Raw genomic sequence first — 14,584 nt, 5'->3', positions numbered from 1 at the left:
CTCCCTCCTCTTCTCCATTTCCATCCACCACCTGTACGCATGACTCGCTTATGGGTAATGTAATAGCAGTAAAATGTTAACAAGTAGATATAAGATGCATAATTGAAGAAATCTATATATATATATATATATATATATAGTGGAAAGCTCCAATAAACTTAAGTGGATAGGAAATAGTCAGCCACCAAGTTTTTTATCCATTAATGTTGTCTTGGGATCCATGAAAGATATGAAGAGTCTTTTGAGATTTGTGCATCTCTTGATAGCACAAATCTAAACACAAGATGAGTGGATAAAAAGTTTGGTGAACAATGTCTCCTATCCACTTAAGTGAATAGTGAGCTATATATATCATATATAATATATGATATATATATATTATATATTATATATTAGAGAGAGAGAGAGAGAGAGAGAGATATGGGTATGTTTGGTACCAAAGCACAAATTTTATGGTGTTAGTGAGGTGACACAATCCCCTCCACTCATTCAAATAGGGGACCACATTCACATGGGTTGAGGAGTGCATGTGGATATGCAACCATTTAAATGAGTGGAGGGGATTATGCCACCTCACTACCAAGCACAACTTTTTTGTGCTTGGACTAAGCGATACCTATTTTTCTCACTCACACACACACACACACACACACACACACACACACCACACACACACACACATATATATATATATATATATATATATATATATATATATATATATATATATATATATATATATATATAACGCATAAAAAATCAATAACATGGTTAGCGACTAGAGTCTCACTTTGGTGTGAAAATTTTATATAAAAAATTTTAAAAAATTGTGATACTTGTTTATCAATGAGAATATAATAAATTTCCCACTTTATAAGGGGTAGCGAATGTGTGTTGCACGGAGATGTGTTCCATACAAAAGAAGATATTTGGAGGAAATAATTGACCATTACAGAAACTAATCATAATATGACCTAATTAATTTGTTTCTTGCATTAATTACAGACAATCATGCTCACCTCCCAAGTACGACCATGTAACAAGATAATGTGCTTTAACATAAACAATTATTCCATATCTCACAATAGAAAAACTTTAAGCAAGCTAAATGATCAGCATTGGTTTCTGAGTATGGCATTTAAATAACATATTTTAGAATTAATAAAACTATAATCCTCGACCCTTGTTAGAATTAATATAAAACTACAATCCTCGACCCTCACTACGACTTCGGAGTTTTGGTGTAATAGTTAGAAGGACATAATTTAAGATAGTATCAGAGCAATCTAGGTTTAAATCCCACTGACCACGAATTTAAAGCAGATTTTTTAAAAATTGACACTGTTACCTGAGTTTAGGTTTCGACCCATAAAAAAGGGCACTCAACTACGGGGGCATATTAGAATCAATATAAAACTATAATCCTCGATCCTAGTCATAACCTCAGAGTTTTGGTGTAATGGTTAGAGGGACTAAATTTAAGAACATAAATGACGGGCACTAGATTTCATAAAGGAGTGATCCCAAACTGCAGAATATTGCTTCAGCCAGGAGGATAAAAACACGCTCATAACAACATGCTCCACAAATGGTCGTATATTAGAAAGAAAGAATAAGCCATTTTTTGTGTGCACACGGGCATGAATGTGTATTGCTGTAATCTTGTGTATGTTTCGAACAACAGAAAATGATCATATATCGACATATGGTTTCCACATTGAAACAAGAGAAAAAAAAATATTAAAGATGACATGGTCCGCAAATGAGCAAAGACTAATGTTCAATAATAGCTCAGAAGCAAAACTGGCTTTTCCTGGGGTTTTCTAACTATCAGCTATCTCAGCTTGGATCATATTCCCCAACTCTACTCATGGAGAACAGAGGTGGAGGAAGTTATGGAAGCAAGCAGAAAACAGGCAGAAAACAGACAGAAAACAAACAAGAAAAAATATATAAGGATTTTTATGGCCTCACATATATGTGGTCTCACACCACAACGCCAGTTAATGGCCTCATACTGCCTATAAACAACTCTAGCAAGTTCCTATAGAAGTAATTTCTTTCATTAGCGTAAATTCATCAATACATCCAACTGGTTGCATGAAGGCTAGCCTTTTTTTTACAGTAAATACTTGCTTGGGACCTTAAAACTAGATCTAGATAATTGTGTGAATCTCTAAATGACTGAAAAGAATTTTTTTTTTTTTATTCAAGCGTGCATAATTAGAAGATTGCATACAACTAAAAGGTATCAAATATGTTCTTGTCTAAAAATAAACAAATGTCCTAGATTCTTAACCGAATTCTTTTGTTTTCCAATAACCACTTCTAATTCAACTCTAAACCTAAAACAACACAATACACTATCATGAGATTCTTTTGAGTAAAATCTCCTCTTGATGGACAAAACCCAATCTCAATAGAATGGAACAAAGAACCTCAAATGAACAGGTTGGAGTTGAGTTGTGCTTGGTTTCCAACTGGTGGAAAAGGTTCCATCAGAGATCATCCTATTTTTGTGTCGTTCTTGGTTTCCAACTGGTTGAGAAAGTTCCACCAGAGATCGTCCTATTCTTATGTCAATTTTCCCTCCTGCTAAAAAATGATGCCCTTAGTGGGAATAAAAAACTTATTTCTGATCGAAGACTTGAATAATTGCATACTGTCCTTCATTAACTGTAAAATTTCCACGCTTCAAAATGATGGAAAAGTGGCAAAAATACAGTGGACGGGAACTGAATTAGAGGTTATTTTGTGTACTTTATCTAGCAAAGAAGATGGTTTTTCTGGTGAGGGGAACCGAGGGGAACTACAGGCTTGGAGGAAAAAACAACGGGTTTAGAAGAGATAGTGGCAGATTCATTGTTGGAGATAGTAACAGAAGAGGCTCAAATACACGCTCTTTCTCTGTCTCAGATAGTGAAGAAAGACTATATATGGAAGAGAAGGAAAGTACATAATTTTTCAAGTCTATCCTACATATCATATGAACCCATCTATTCAAATCGGACATTATTTTTTAGAGTCCGCTCATGCAACATGCAAGGATCGGGGTGAGAACCAAGTATTGTCTAGCTAGTATCAATGAGCAAGTACATGTGTCAAAGTTAAATGTACCATAAATCAAGAGTAACAATGAAAAAGGTACCATGTAGGTAGGAAGGCATCGCCTCGGTATTGATCTTTGCTTAAAAATCATAATATAAAAATCCAAATGAAGAAAAAATTTACCAACTAATATTGACAAACAACATATTTGTAACAATACCATACCTCATGACCTAAATCTCCATTTTCAAGAGGCAAGTCTCCTTCATCCGCCTGCATGCTTTTGAATGCTTCCACAAGATTCACATTCAACTTTTCAGCATGAACCGGATATTCCTCTGCAGACAGGTAGGTGCCCCTATTGTAACATAAATCCAGAATACATTTAGCTTTCAAATTGTTAACCTCTGTTGAATTGTTGTTTTGTCTGTTTTAAAGAATATGGACATAATTATTGACTGAAACATATTAGGCTATGATGAGATCAGGATTTATAAGGACAACTGACTATGCTTGCAATGATCAATTTTCATTGACCAGCACAGGCTGCAATATGACATATCATGGCCCTAAAATACAAAATTACATACATGAAAATGTAGCTATCATTTAGTCATACTATTTTCAAAATTTATCCAATAAAGATTGACCTGTTTTAGTAATAGCTAAGCACTGTTTTTGCTGCTGCTAATCAAATGAATGTGTTCTATTAAAACTAATTAAGTGATGTCCAGTAACAGTAAGTGACAAAATAAACAACAGAACAATCACTAAACAAGGACTTCATATTGTCAAAGTACTATTCAGAAGATACATGTCTAAAATAATTCCTATATAGAACACACAAATTATAAATATAACAGCAAGACAGAGATGGAAAGTTCTATGCTGAAAGCTGTCTGTATATCCATGACAGCATACCAAAAGAAATGTAAGGCCAGACGAAAACCTTGTAACACGAACCTGTTCTGTGCAACATTAGACTCCACAGCAAGTGCAACCTGCCAGTCCTCAAATAAATTTGAGTACTCTTCAGGATCAGCCAAAGACTCTGCCGCCTTGGGATTGACCTTTGCAAAAAATGCAAAGTAAGAACAAATCAGGACAAACCATTTAAGCTAATGAAGTTACTAAAAATATGAAGCCAACAAAATAAAGTATATTTTGATTAACAATAAATGATATTGGATGATCTTTCATTTATCCTGTTGTTTTAGATCGGAATGCTATTATAAATGAATATAAGAGATAACAATGACTAAACCTTATTGAGATCTTTCTTCCAAATTGCAACAATCTCTGAGACTTTGCTTGGAAGATATGAACGAGCCATCAATGCAGCTTCCGGTATACGGTTGCTATAAAGTGAAAGATGTCACCATTAACATTTGAAACCACAAGATATCAAGATTTATAATCTAACATGAAACTTTTTATTAAAAAGCAAATATTACCTATCCACCAACAAGTGAAGACAGTCCTCCAATTTACCTAACAAAAACAAACAAAGGAAGGCAACGTTGTTCTTCCCTTGCTCTTTAGCAAGAGAGGCAAGTCTAGTGATTCCTTCAGCATCACCGAAAGCAGAATAAAGAAGTAACAAGCCACTCAAATCCATGGCATGTGATAAGCATTCCTCCGCCATATCTAACTGCAGAAACAGGGACAGCAAGGGAAATGCAGTAACTTATAGAATAAGGCCTTATCAAGAAGTATAAAGTGGGGCATGTAAATGCATTCATCAAAGAAGAAGCATATAAGGTGGAACCAGAGTATAATCAACAACCCACAGAATGACTAAACAAAAAGAACGGAAAAGTAATACAACAAATAAATAGGAACGATTTTGAAGTTCATCATACACTAGTAATATTTTCCATTTTTGTGTGTTTTCTACAATCCTACAGCACAGTAGTTGAATCAACAAATTTTATCACATAATAACTAAAGGAAACATGCAATTAATGATTAAGGAAGACAACTAATGTAGTATGCCAAAATAAATAAAGTTTAACTCATTTTTTTGTCATACGAGAGTTATCTATATAGGAATAATTACAGGGGTTTTTCTGTAAAGCTCATAAATCTCTCACCATGAGCTCCCAAGCTATCAGTTAAAGCAGTTTCGGTGGCAAAACTGAGACGGCACCTCCTCATGAAAATAGACAAAAGAAAAGGAAAAAAAAGAAAGAAACCATTAATCTTTCCCAACTCTTAGTCTGTTTTTTCTTCAAGAAACAGAGAGAAACAGAGAGATGGGGAGAGAAGAAATTTGAGAAAGATTGGGATAAGAAGAGGAAGATGGACAAGTGCAACTTAAGGTATAACCTACTTACTTCTAACCCAATTTATTCTAAAAAATGTAAGGAAATCAAATGATGATAAGAAATTAAATTGGGTTTGAGTGTTGATTTTTGATTCCTGATCGCCGGCAAATCCTCTGCCGTTGAATAACCACCAGGCCGATGTCCCATCACTCGCTGCCAATTGAGGAAGGAGATGGGGGCTGGTCTTGGAGCCTGAAAAAAAAACGGAGGGAAAGGAGAAAAGAACGAACAGAAAAAAGAAATGGGTGAAGACGAAGAGTCGGGTATTTGAGAGGAAGATATAGGGAAAGGGGAAATTTTATCCTAGACCCTTGGCTCATAAAACTTTTCATATGAGCCCAAACCAAGTAAAAGAGGTTACATTTTAAATAGGAAAATTTGTCTTAGCCCATGATACTCCCAATTGTAAATAAGTCCAGTCAGAGTAAATTAGAATTATAAATGAATTTGTGTTATAGAATTTGTAATAAATGTGTGTGAGCCTTTTAAGAATCTTGACTAGCATTTAATATTCTGACTAACTACTATGAAATGAATGAATAAGGACTTGACAATATTATTGCAATACTATATTATAGGACCAAAGTGATATCAAAAGAGGACTTGGGAGTGACAAACTCTGTCGGTTAACAGGTGAGTTCATTTCTCACTAGTATTTTTATGATATAAATCACATGATTATTATATTTGATTGATCTTGTGCTCAAGAGATAATTACTCTATTATTTTCAGACATATAAAATGAAATGTGATTTGACCTATACTATGGTGGTCTATCTCCATGATATGATCTTGATTTCATAATAGATATGGAAGATAATTTTTTATTCCATATAAAATATGAAAAGAAATTTGATTTCATATAGAATGTGATAGGTGATATTGGTTCTCATGCAATATCAAATAAATGTAATTTTTGTTTAATCAAAAACTATTGCAGCAAGAAGTATTTTAAATGTACAGCAGTCAACTGATTCAAGATATTTTCCCATTATTTGGTATTTGAAACAAAAATTAATAAAATTGAATTTTGTGAACTGTTTTACTGGTATGATGAGTTTTACACTCGTCCATTTGATTGAAATTTATACCAACATTACTTTGGTACAACTGATGTGCTCTCGAAATCAAGCAATTTGACCAGTGATGTGCTTTCCAAGTCGAGCAATTTGACAAGTGATTCTTAATGTTTTCAAACCCTCAAATAGTCCACTATGAAGTGATGTGTTTTTGTCTGTCATACGGTGAATGCACCTTTATGTTGCCCTTTTGGGCATTTGTGATGTGACCAGCGGCCTATGGTAGTATTAGGTGCATTTTATTCCAGAGATTTATGTGTTATGTGATGTCTTTCGGCATTATCATGCTATTGGACTATAATTTGTAGCCTTAGTGTGATCTATGAAATGATTCTTGCAACTATGTAAACAACTCATTGAAGCCGAATTTGAGGAAACAGTAGTTTCTTGCTTTACACAAATTTTTATATTCCATTTTCCTAGTGTTTATCTCGATTCCAAAAGTTTGATTCAATAATTCATAAGGATGTATTCAGTTTGCAAGTAAGAGAGAAATTTAAGTTACTTGCATTCTTTCTCGAAAATACTAATAATGTGTTCTTTTATACAATATTTTTGTCATCTTAGAATCACATGTGCAAAATTTATAATTCCCTATCTTGAGAATTATATCTTGTTAGGTACCTAGAAACCCTAGTGAGAAATATTCTCACTGGGCTTTAGCTGATCTCCTCATTTTCAAAAAAAATTCAAAATTTGCGTACACGTGCCAACTAAATATTTGGGATGAAGGCATTGCTAAGAGGCGTCCTAGAGAAGCCTCATTGTCGCCTATGTGTCTAGCTAGACAGTATATTTTGGTTTTGTAATGTGCTTGTGACGATGTACTAATTATGTATAAATAGTTTGCTCTAAACTTCTATAAATAGCAGGTTTTATATATTTTGTGAAAAATCTACGTGATAGAGCGCCAGGCTTGACACTTGCATCAGACTTGTCTTGCACACGGGTTGTTACTGTCGCACGTCCCCTATCTTATCTTCCGCTATTATTTTGGGGCCTGTGACAGCTAAGCTCAATGTAATCTACTGAATACAACTTTAAACTCTGAGAAACTGACTCTAGTTCAGAAGTTGATTAGTTGACTATGGCAATTAAATTTTTCCTTTACAATTTCGAAGTGAACTCTAATATTAAGAGCTTGAAGTGTGGAAGAGTGTGTCATATGAGTGTGTGAAGGTGTAAAATATGGAAGAAAATTATATGGCTAGTAAAAAAACAGAATTATCTAAAAGTAGAAACCTTACCTTCCCATTAGACATTGCAAGCTTTCCTAGCTGCTTCCATTTTGACTCGCTTTGGACCTCCAAAGCTATAGCCTGCAGAGCTAACTTTCCTCAGGTAGAGAATAGATTTGAATACTTGATCTAACATTAAATTGCAGAGCAACCCAAAAGGCTGCAATTGCCAGATGGTGTCAATCAACTCGTAAAATACCTGTGCAATGTCCAACCGCTCAAGCTGCACAGCAAGATCGAATCTGTAATTAGGATCTGTTGCCACTTCCAAAGCATCCTCTGGCATGCCTCGAGATTCCAAGAAATGGGCCACACTGGAAACGGTATGATCATCAATATAATGGGTTACAAGTAATTTTATACCACTAAAAAGGGAATCCAAAAAAGTTATTTCTAAAGGTATGAATCTTTGGGAACAGACCTTAAGGTATGGAAGTCTTGTGAATCGATCTGTACTTAAGTAAATGTGAGTCAAGTGGAGTGTGAAGACCTACATATGTTAGTTTTACCTACTTACGCAAAACAAAGTTTTTTGGAACATTTTATCTCATCTACAAGCATATAGTTGTAACAATTAAATTGCATCCACAAACCTTCCACATCACAAAGATAATAAGTTAAAGACTAACTAACGCTTAGATGAGTTTAATAGTACAGCCCATAACCTATTATTCAAACGGAGAAATTAGATCTCGGCAAATGCAGAAACACCAAAATACCTGTTGTGATGCTCCTTTGGAATTGACTGCAAAACTTCATTAGCACGATCCAGATCCCCACGCATCACTAGTGTTTTATATTCAATCAAACTAAGTAATAAAGTGTACCCCATAACACTGCAGTGGGAAAAATCATTATAAGCCACAGACATGTGAGAACAGAAACTTCTAAGAACATAGCTGCTTAATAGACTCACTTGAACTCCTTGTCAATGAGATACACCCTACTCTGACTAGCAAGATATCCCAACAAGTACATAGGCCGGTCCAAGTGGAACATGGTGGTAACCTAAAATTAAACAGAAGGAATATGCATCATGCAGCTCCACCAAAAACTGTGTGACCAAGTTAAACATCTCCAGCACTGTAAATATATAAAAAGGTACCTCTCCACCAACACAGTAATTCAATCTTCCTGAAGAATTATTGTAAATGAAACAGTCCCCAACCCATAGTCCAGTTCGCACTCGCTCATCTATTTCATGAAGTGTTTCAAAAGCATCCTCAACACCTTGTTCATCCAACGTATTACCACTTTCAAGATAAGAAGATACAATGTCTCCCTGTAGGAAATTTAATCTTTCAGTCAGCGTTTTCTAAGTCAATACTAAACTCCAGAGCACGTACCCAGAAGCATTTTCCCAAAGCAGAATACATTCTAGTTAAGTGCTAAGACTATGTAAACAAACTTACATTATACTTAAGACTATGTAAACAAACTTACATTATACTTTAAAATGTAGGAGGAGGAATCACTCGCTATCGTAAGTAGGTCACCACTATCAGCCCAATAGAGATTCTGAGAGACAAAGGCCAAGAAGGAATAGTCATAAGCTGGAAAATATCTGAACATGAACACTACAAAGTAAGTCCAGAAGATGCTTACTTTGACATTAACATCAATACGACGTATCAATCTGCATTCAGCCCAATCATAAAAGCAAATGAAGTCATTTGTGCACATTGCAAGCAAAGCTCCCCCAAAGATGCGTTCAGCAGAAAAGGTCGGTCTTATGCTTTTCCTCTCCTGAAATTATCGCGATCAGTTAAACTTCACAAGAACTAGAGTTTGAAGTTCAGATTTTTGTGCTACCAAGGGCTGGGAAGATACAAAACAACATAACATGATAAGTTAAAGCTTTCAGAAAGAATGACAAATCATCTAATTGCATGTGTGGACATGGATAAAATGAAACTAACATGCATCGCAACAGTCTGGTTATATTTCCACCTGATCTGATCAGATCTTGAAAAAGGAGGGTGTGGGGAGGCAAGCTTCATTCATGGATAAGTCTATTGAGCAAATACTAAATCAGCATGCCTTGATGGGCGTCTCTCTAGTAAATGCACGCCAAGGTTTATGTAAGAATTCGTTTTTGAAGTGGTTTTGCAGCAAAGGTATAGCACAGGCCAGGAGTTAGAAGCTAATAAGGTCAATGTAGGTCAAATGTAGGATAAGGGTGTATTATTAAAAGGAATAGAGTATGTGATAAGTGGTGTCTTGCACAACTGAATATGGTCTATGATGGTACATGAAGCTAGAGCTGAATCTTACTGGGAAAAGTAATAAAGCTGCAAGTCCGGTTTTCAATGCAGTGGACAAAGTGCTTTCCATAGTATTTGAAGCCAACTAATCTCATAATTGAGCAATTAACAAGTAATGAAAGAAAGGACAACAATTAGGCTTTCAGGAAGTACAAACAATGGTTCCGAAGCATTTCAGGACAACTACTCATCAGTGAAGACGTGGAATTTCCTTTAGGTCATAACTGGCGAAATTAGAGCAGTAGCAAAATAGCAAGATATGCAGAATCGACTATCCTGAAGACCAATGTGCTCTTTCTCTTAGAAAGTGTCTGGTTTGACCCCGTCATGTAGTACTCTACCATTATTATCAGTATTGTATTAACTGAGGTCAACTATGGAGCATATTTTAGAATATACAAGTTGGAAAAAGCTCAACAAGAAGAACAATTATGATAATGATAGTAGTAATAATAATAAACCAAGTATGTAAAAGCATTGAGGTATAGTCAACATGACTCAACCTTCCACAAGTGGTTCCATATTTATGTCAACTAAAAGAGATAGAAGTAATTTTTTTCAAATTGAGTTCTTACCACTTCTGTAAATCGAGACCCCTTGCGGCAAATTACATAACTAGAAATAAGAACAATTTGTCTTACTATATATGTTAGGAGTATAAGTTATAGAAACTCTACATAGGTTCCATATATGGTGGGCTACCTCCACCCCCACCTCAGGAAAAAAAAGAAATGAAGAAGGGAAAGAAAGGGAGGGGAAAAAAAGAGATACAATGTAGTGTTACCTGGAAGTTTTTGCTGAAAATTTTAACTCTTGATGTACTTTCCCTGACTGCGTATTCACCGTCAGATGACCATACAAACTCGAGAGCAGAGCCAAAAGATCTGTTTCTCCATGCCAGCGCTGTATAGATAATGTATTCACCATCTCCACAGACAACCACAAATCTACCATTGCGATTATGCTTTAAGCTCTGCAAACACAAGAGAACAAGTAAACTTCAATATAAACCACCAAGAAAATGTCACGAATTGTAAACAGCAAAAATTAAATTAATATTCCAGCAATTTATGATTGCAGCTAAAGCCTATAGGCTAGATACCCTAATCCAATGCATGGTTTCAAGAACGAAATAACCTAAGAAGGAACAAGAAGAAGAACCTCCAAGCTAAAGTTCGTGACAACTCTGGGAAAAATGGATAAGCATGAATACAGAAACAGGAAATGTTATGGATGTGTTGATGTATAAATTCTTGCCCCCAAAGATTTCAGTGACTTGTGTTTGTAGCCATGGATAGAAATTCTTCATAAATTAAAAGACGATATACAGGAGATAAATAGGTTATCATAGTAACGCATTGCTTACCTATATGCACTTTTTATCCGTGAAAACAAGAATCTAAAATGACACGATCAGAAAAGTCAGCAAATGACTTAAAACAAGAATAAATAAACCAGTACCTCTTTGCATTAGTCCAAAAGATCAGACCAACACAAAATATCATTTCTCAAATTCATTATGCTAGAGATAATAAAGACTTGGATAACAATGGCATCATAGTCACGAAACCATGTTTAAATTGTTCATGAGATAAACAAAAGAAAATACAAGGAAATTGTACTAATCCTAATCTTTCACAAATTCTTTTGCTCTCCTTTCTCCATTTCCATGTAGAGCGATGTAACAAACCATGGACTCCTTGAACCTTTTTATACCCCCATTACCGAATCTTCCGCTAAATTACAGATCAATATACTAACTTCACAATATAAAGTTTTTGACGTCAGCTATAGCAACTTTCAGATCGAGATATTCTATAAGAAGATTAAAAAAAAGTGTGGGTTGACTCTAGGGGCCACAAAATTGAAGAAAAGGTTAGGGGGTGAAAAGAATTTCAGGAACACCCCAGGGACCTAAAAAAACATTTCCCTATCTAGATGTCTCTATATGTATTCATCTCCCTTCAAAAGGAAGGGAACAGTTTTTGAAAACATACAAGATATCCTGTATCATTGATTGCAAATCACTATGTGATAAGATATAACTGAGAGGCTAAGGATCAAAGCTATTCATAAGACCCCCTGCTTCCAGGAAACAATGGCATTGTCGGTATCCTTTGGACTTCGGAGTATTAATTCACTCATAAATTCAAAAAGATCAAGTAGGTGGGAAAGTGCACTCCAGGATGAGGTATTAAGGAACTCACTTGTGGATAGAGGTCACAGCTCCCCAGCTCCTTAACAGCCAAAGGCAATCTTTCACCATCTGTAACCTGAAAGAAATTTTGATAAAAAATTTTCATTAACTGTAGAAAATATCTTTTTTTTTTATTTTTTAAGATATGTTATATAAACTGACCTCATACTCTGCCCCAACTGTCTTGATATTGACAGTTTGGACTTCGTTATGCTTTGCCCATATGATCTTACCGCTGTTGTCCATACTAGCTACTGGCACTTCCCGTCCAAGTTTAATCATTATGGTTCCTTCATCATATCCAATTACTACTCTGCAAAATTTACCAACCAAATAAGAAAACAGCTCGTAATAAAGTATCACAGAAACCAAGACTTTCTGCAAACTAAGGAACAAGGAAGAAATATGCAGCATATCAATTATAGTGACATGAAACATCTCATTAGTTTGTTACAATATCATGTTTGCTTTACAAGGAATACTAGAATAATTTCCATGATATAGAAAATTAAGCAAGTTAAACAAAGAGGAGCTTAGACTCAACGAATTACCTCCTTGAACCTTTCAAGTACCCCACAGCCCAAACTCGCTCAAGACCGTAATTTAATGTGTTCTCAAGTCTGCCAATAAGAAAAGGAGATTAAACTAGAAATTAGAACACAATATGGAATCCTTCAATTGCGTAAATCAATAACTAAAAATGAAGCAAACTGAATGATAGATCTGAAATATCTTTCTTAAGGAACTTTGGCATATAAGTTTATTAAGACCAAAAGTCTTTAACACAGACAAAACATGTATACATAATACAGCAATTCCTTAGAAAGTCGGATACGATAAAATCATGCTAGAATATAGATGTGTGTCTATGTATGTAAGCATGGATGTAAATGTAAGTATATGTGTTGCATATATATGTATATATATATGGTTGTGTGTGCACATGCATGCATGTGTATACATATATACACATACATATACTTACATATACATGCATGCATGCATACGTACATATATAATAAAAAGAAAGTGCCTAAATAAATACATAGTACATAGACATTAGATGTTCAAGTATATATATGTTTCTATTAATAGAATAGCATCCAATGGTTACATACAAACTAAAATTTTAACCTTTCATATACTTCTATAACTTTATAAATCTTTTTCCCTTTAACTTCCCATAGAATATCCCAAGACGCCACACTTCTCATACAGAAACATATCTAAACCTGTAACATTTTAATGCCAATACTCTGGCGGCCTTTTTACACCAAACAGAATCTTCGATATTACAAATTTTGAATAAATAACTCAAACATGCAATGCAAACAACGAATTGTTTGATAAATGTAGGATACATGTCCAAGAACTTTACAATAAGTATACTAAACTAGAAATTATATCATACAATTGGAATGCCTAAAAATTATCAAACATGCGTCCAAGGAGTGTCCAAGAACCATTGGTGTGTCTGACATGTGTTCGATTTGACCAACATGGGTACATCTTAATGCAAGAAGTGTCCATGCCACATGAACACAGCTAGTGCAATAACCATTAGTTTCACTTCAGATCACTTAATTTGGCTACTTACAACATAGAATAGTCAGGTAAATATGACATACACAAAAAAATGTCATTATCATCTCCCAACAATGGAGCGGAGACATTATAGAAGTGCTATTGTGCTAATAAAAATATAGTTTGTCTTTGACCTGACCTACCAAATATATTATATTTTAGATTCGGTTGCAAAGTATTCTACCATGACATTATACTTTAAACTTGGATTCACTGTTATAAATAGCGGTAAATAGCCCCACAATAGCGGCGCTAATAGCGTTAGCAGTCCCTTCCCGCTACGCTATCGCCCAATAGCGATGACATATTGCGGAATATGCGCTTTCCGTTCGCAAAAGCGGCCAATAGCTTGCTATAATGGTAAATAGCGGGTGATTGCGTGCAAAATCCACTTTTTGACTGTTATTTAAAAGCGGTTTGAGGTTTATTTTTTTAAAAATTAAACTTGGCCATTGACCACTGCATTCCACCGCCTCTCGCGATTTTCGGCGTACTCCTGTCGCCTCTTGTAACCTCTGGCACCTAACTCAGCACTTCATCTCACCTCTTTCACCGTGAGCCCTCCTAGGGTAGTCCTCTCATCGCTCAGCTTATCTTCTCAAAGACGACGACTCTTTGACTTCTCCTCTAGTCGTCTTTGGTATTATGTGACGGTTACATGTTTATTTCATGTTTAGGATCTCTTTAAATCATCAAATATGCACTTTTAGATTTCTAGGTTTTTCTTTAATCTTTTTTTAGTATTTATACATATCTAAATTAGATCGCTATTTGATTTTGCGCTTTTTACCACTATTTTGCCGCAATAGCCCCAAAGAGCCTTAGCGATGCCTCACCGCTACACGAC

At 35.1% G+C, this 14,584-nt stretch overlaps 2 protein-coding genes across 2 annotated transcripts in view; both read right to left on the bottom strand.

Annotated features, from left to right (window-relative positions):
* On the bottom strand, positions 3,031 to 4,693 carry LOC109835535 (coatomer subunit beta'-2-like). Its single transcript, XM_020403506.1, has 5 exons — positions 4,503 to 4,693; positions 4,313 to 4,406; positions 4,012 to 4,118; positions 3,274 to 3,406; positions 3,031 to 3,075 (listed from the first exon to the last, which is right to left on the bottom strand). Exons 1-5 carry the CDS (start codon positions 4,691 to 4,693, stop codon positions 3,031 to 3,033), a joined length of 570 nt encoding a protein of 189 aa, XP_020259095.1.
* LOC109835643 (coatomer subunit beta'-1-like) overlaps positions 4,710 to 14,584 on the bottom strand; it is a 14,599-nt gene continuing 4,724 nt past the window's right edge. The window contains exons 9-20 of the mRNA XM_020403619.1: positions 12,705 to 12,773; positions 12,316 to 12,466; positions 12,164 to 12,229; positions 10,741 to 10,929; positions 9,298 to 9,438; positions 9,136 to 9,210; positions 8,798 to 8,974; positions 8,609 to 8,700; positions 8,412 to 8,528; positions 7,892 to 8,006; positions 7,702 to 7,773; positions 4,710 to 5,567 (exon numbers count right to left, since the gene is read on the bottom strand). Coding sequence (XP_020259208.1) covers positions 5,397 to 5,567; positions 7,702 to 7,773; positions 7,892 to 8,006; positions 8,412 to 8,528; positions 8,609 to 8,700; positions 8,798 to 8,974; positions 9,136 to 9,210; positions 9,298 to 9,438; positions 10,741 to 10,929; positions 12,164 to 12,229; positions 12,316 to 12,466; positions 12,705 to 12,773 — 1,435 coding nt within the window. The 3' untranslated portion in view covers positions 4,710 to 5,396. The remainder of the gene's footprint in view (positions 5,568 to 7,701; positions 7,774 to 7,891; positions 8,007 to 8,411; positions 8,529 to 8,608; positions 8,701 to 8,797; positions 8,975 to 9,135; positions 9,211 to 9,297; positions 9,439 to 10,740; positions 10,930 to 12,163; positions 12,230 to 12,315; positions 12,467 to 12,704; positions 12,774 to 14,584) is intronic.

This window comes from Asparagus officinalis, chromosome 3 (genome assembly GCF_001876935.1).
Source record: "Asparagus officinalis chromosome 3, Aspof.V1, whole genome shotgun sequence".
Classification (NCBI taxonomy): domain Eukaryota; kingdom Viridiplantae; phylum Streptophyta; class Magnoliopsida; order Asparagales; family Asparagaceae; genus Asparagus; species Asparagus officinalis.
Note: the sequence above shows the minus strand (reverse complement) of the source record. Positions and strands in the feature narration are given on the sequence as shown.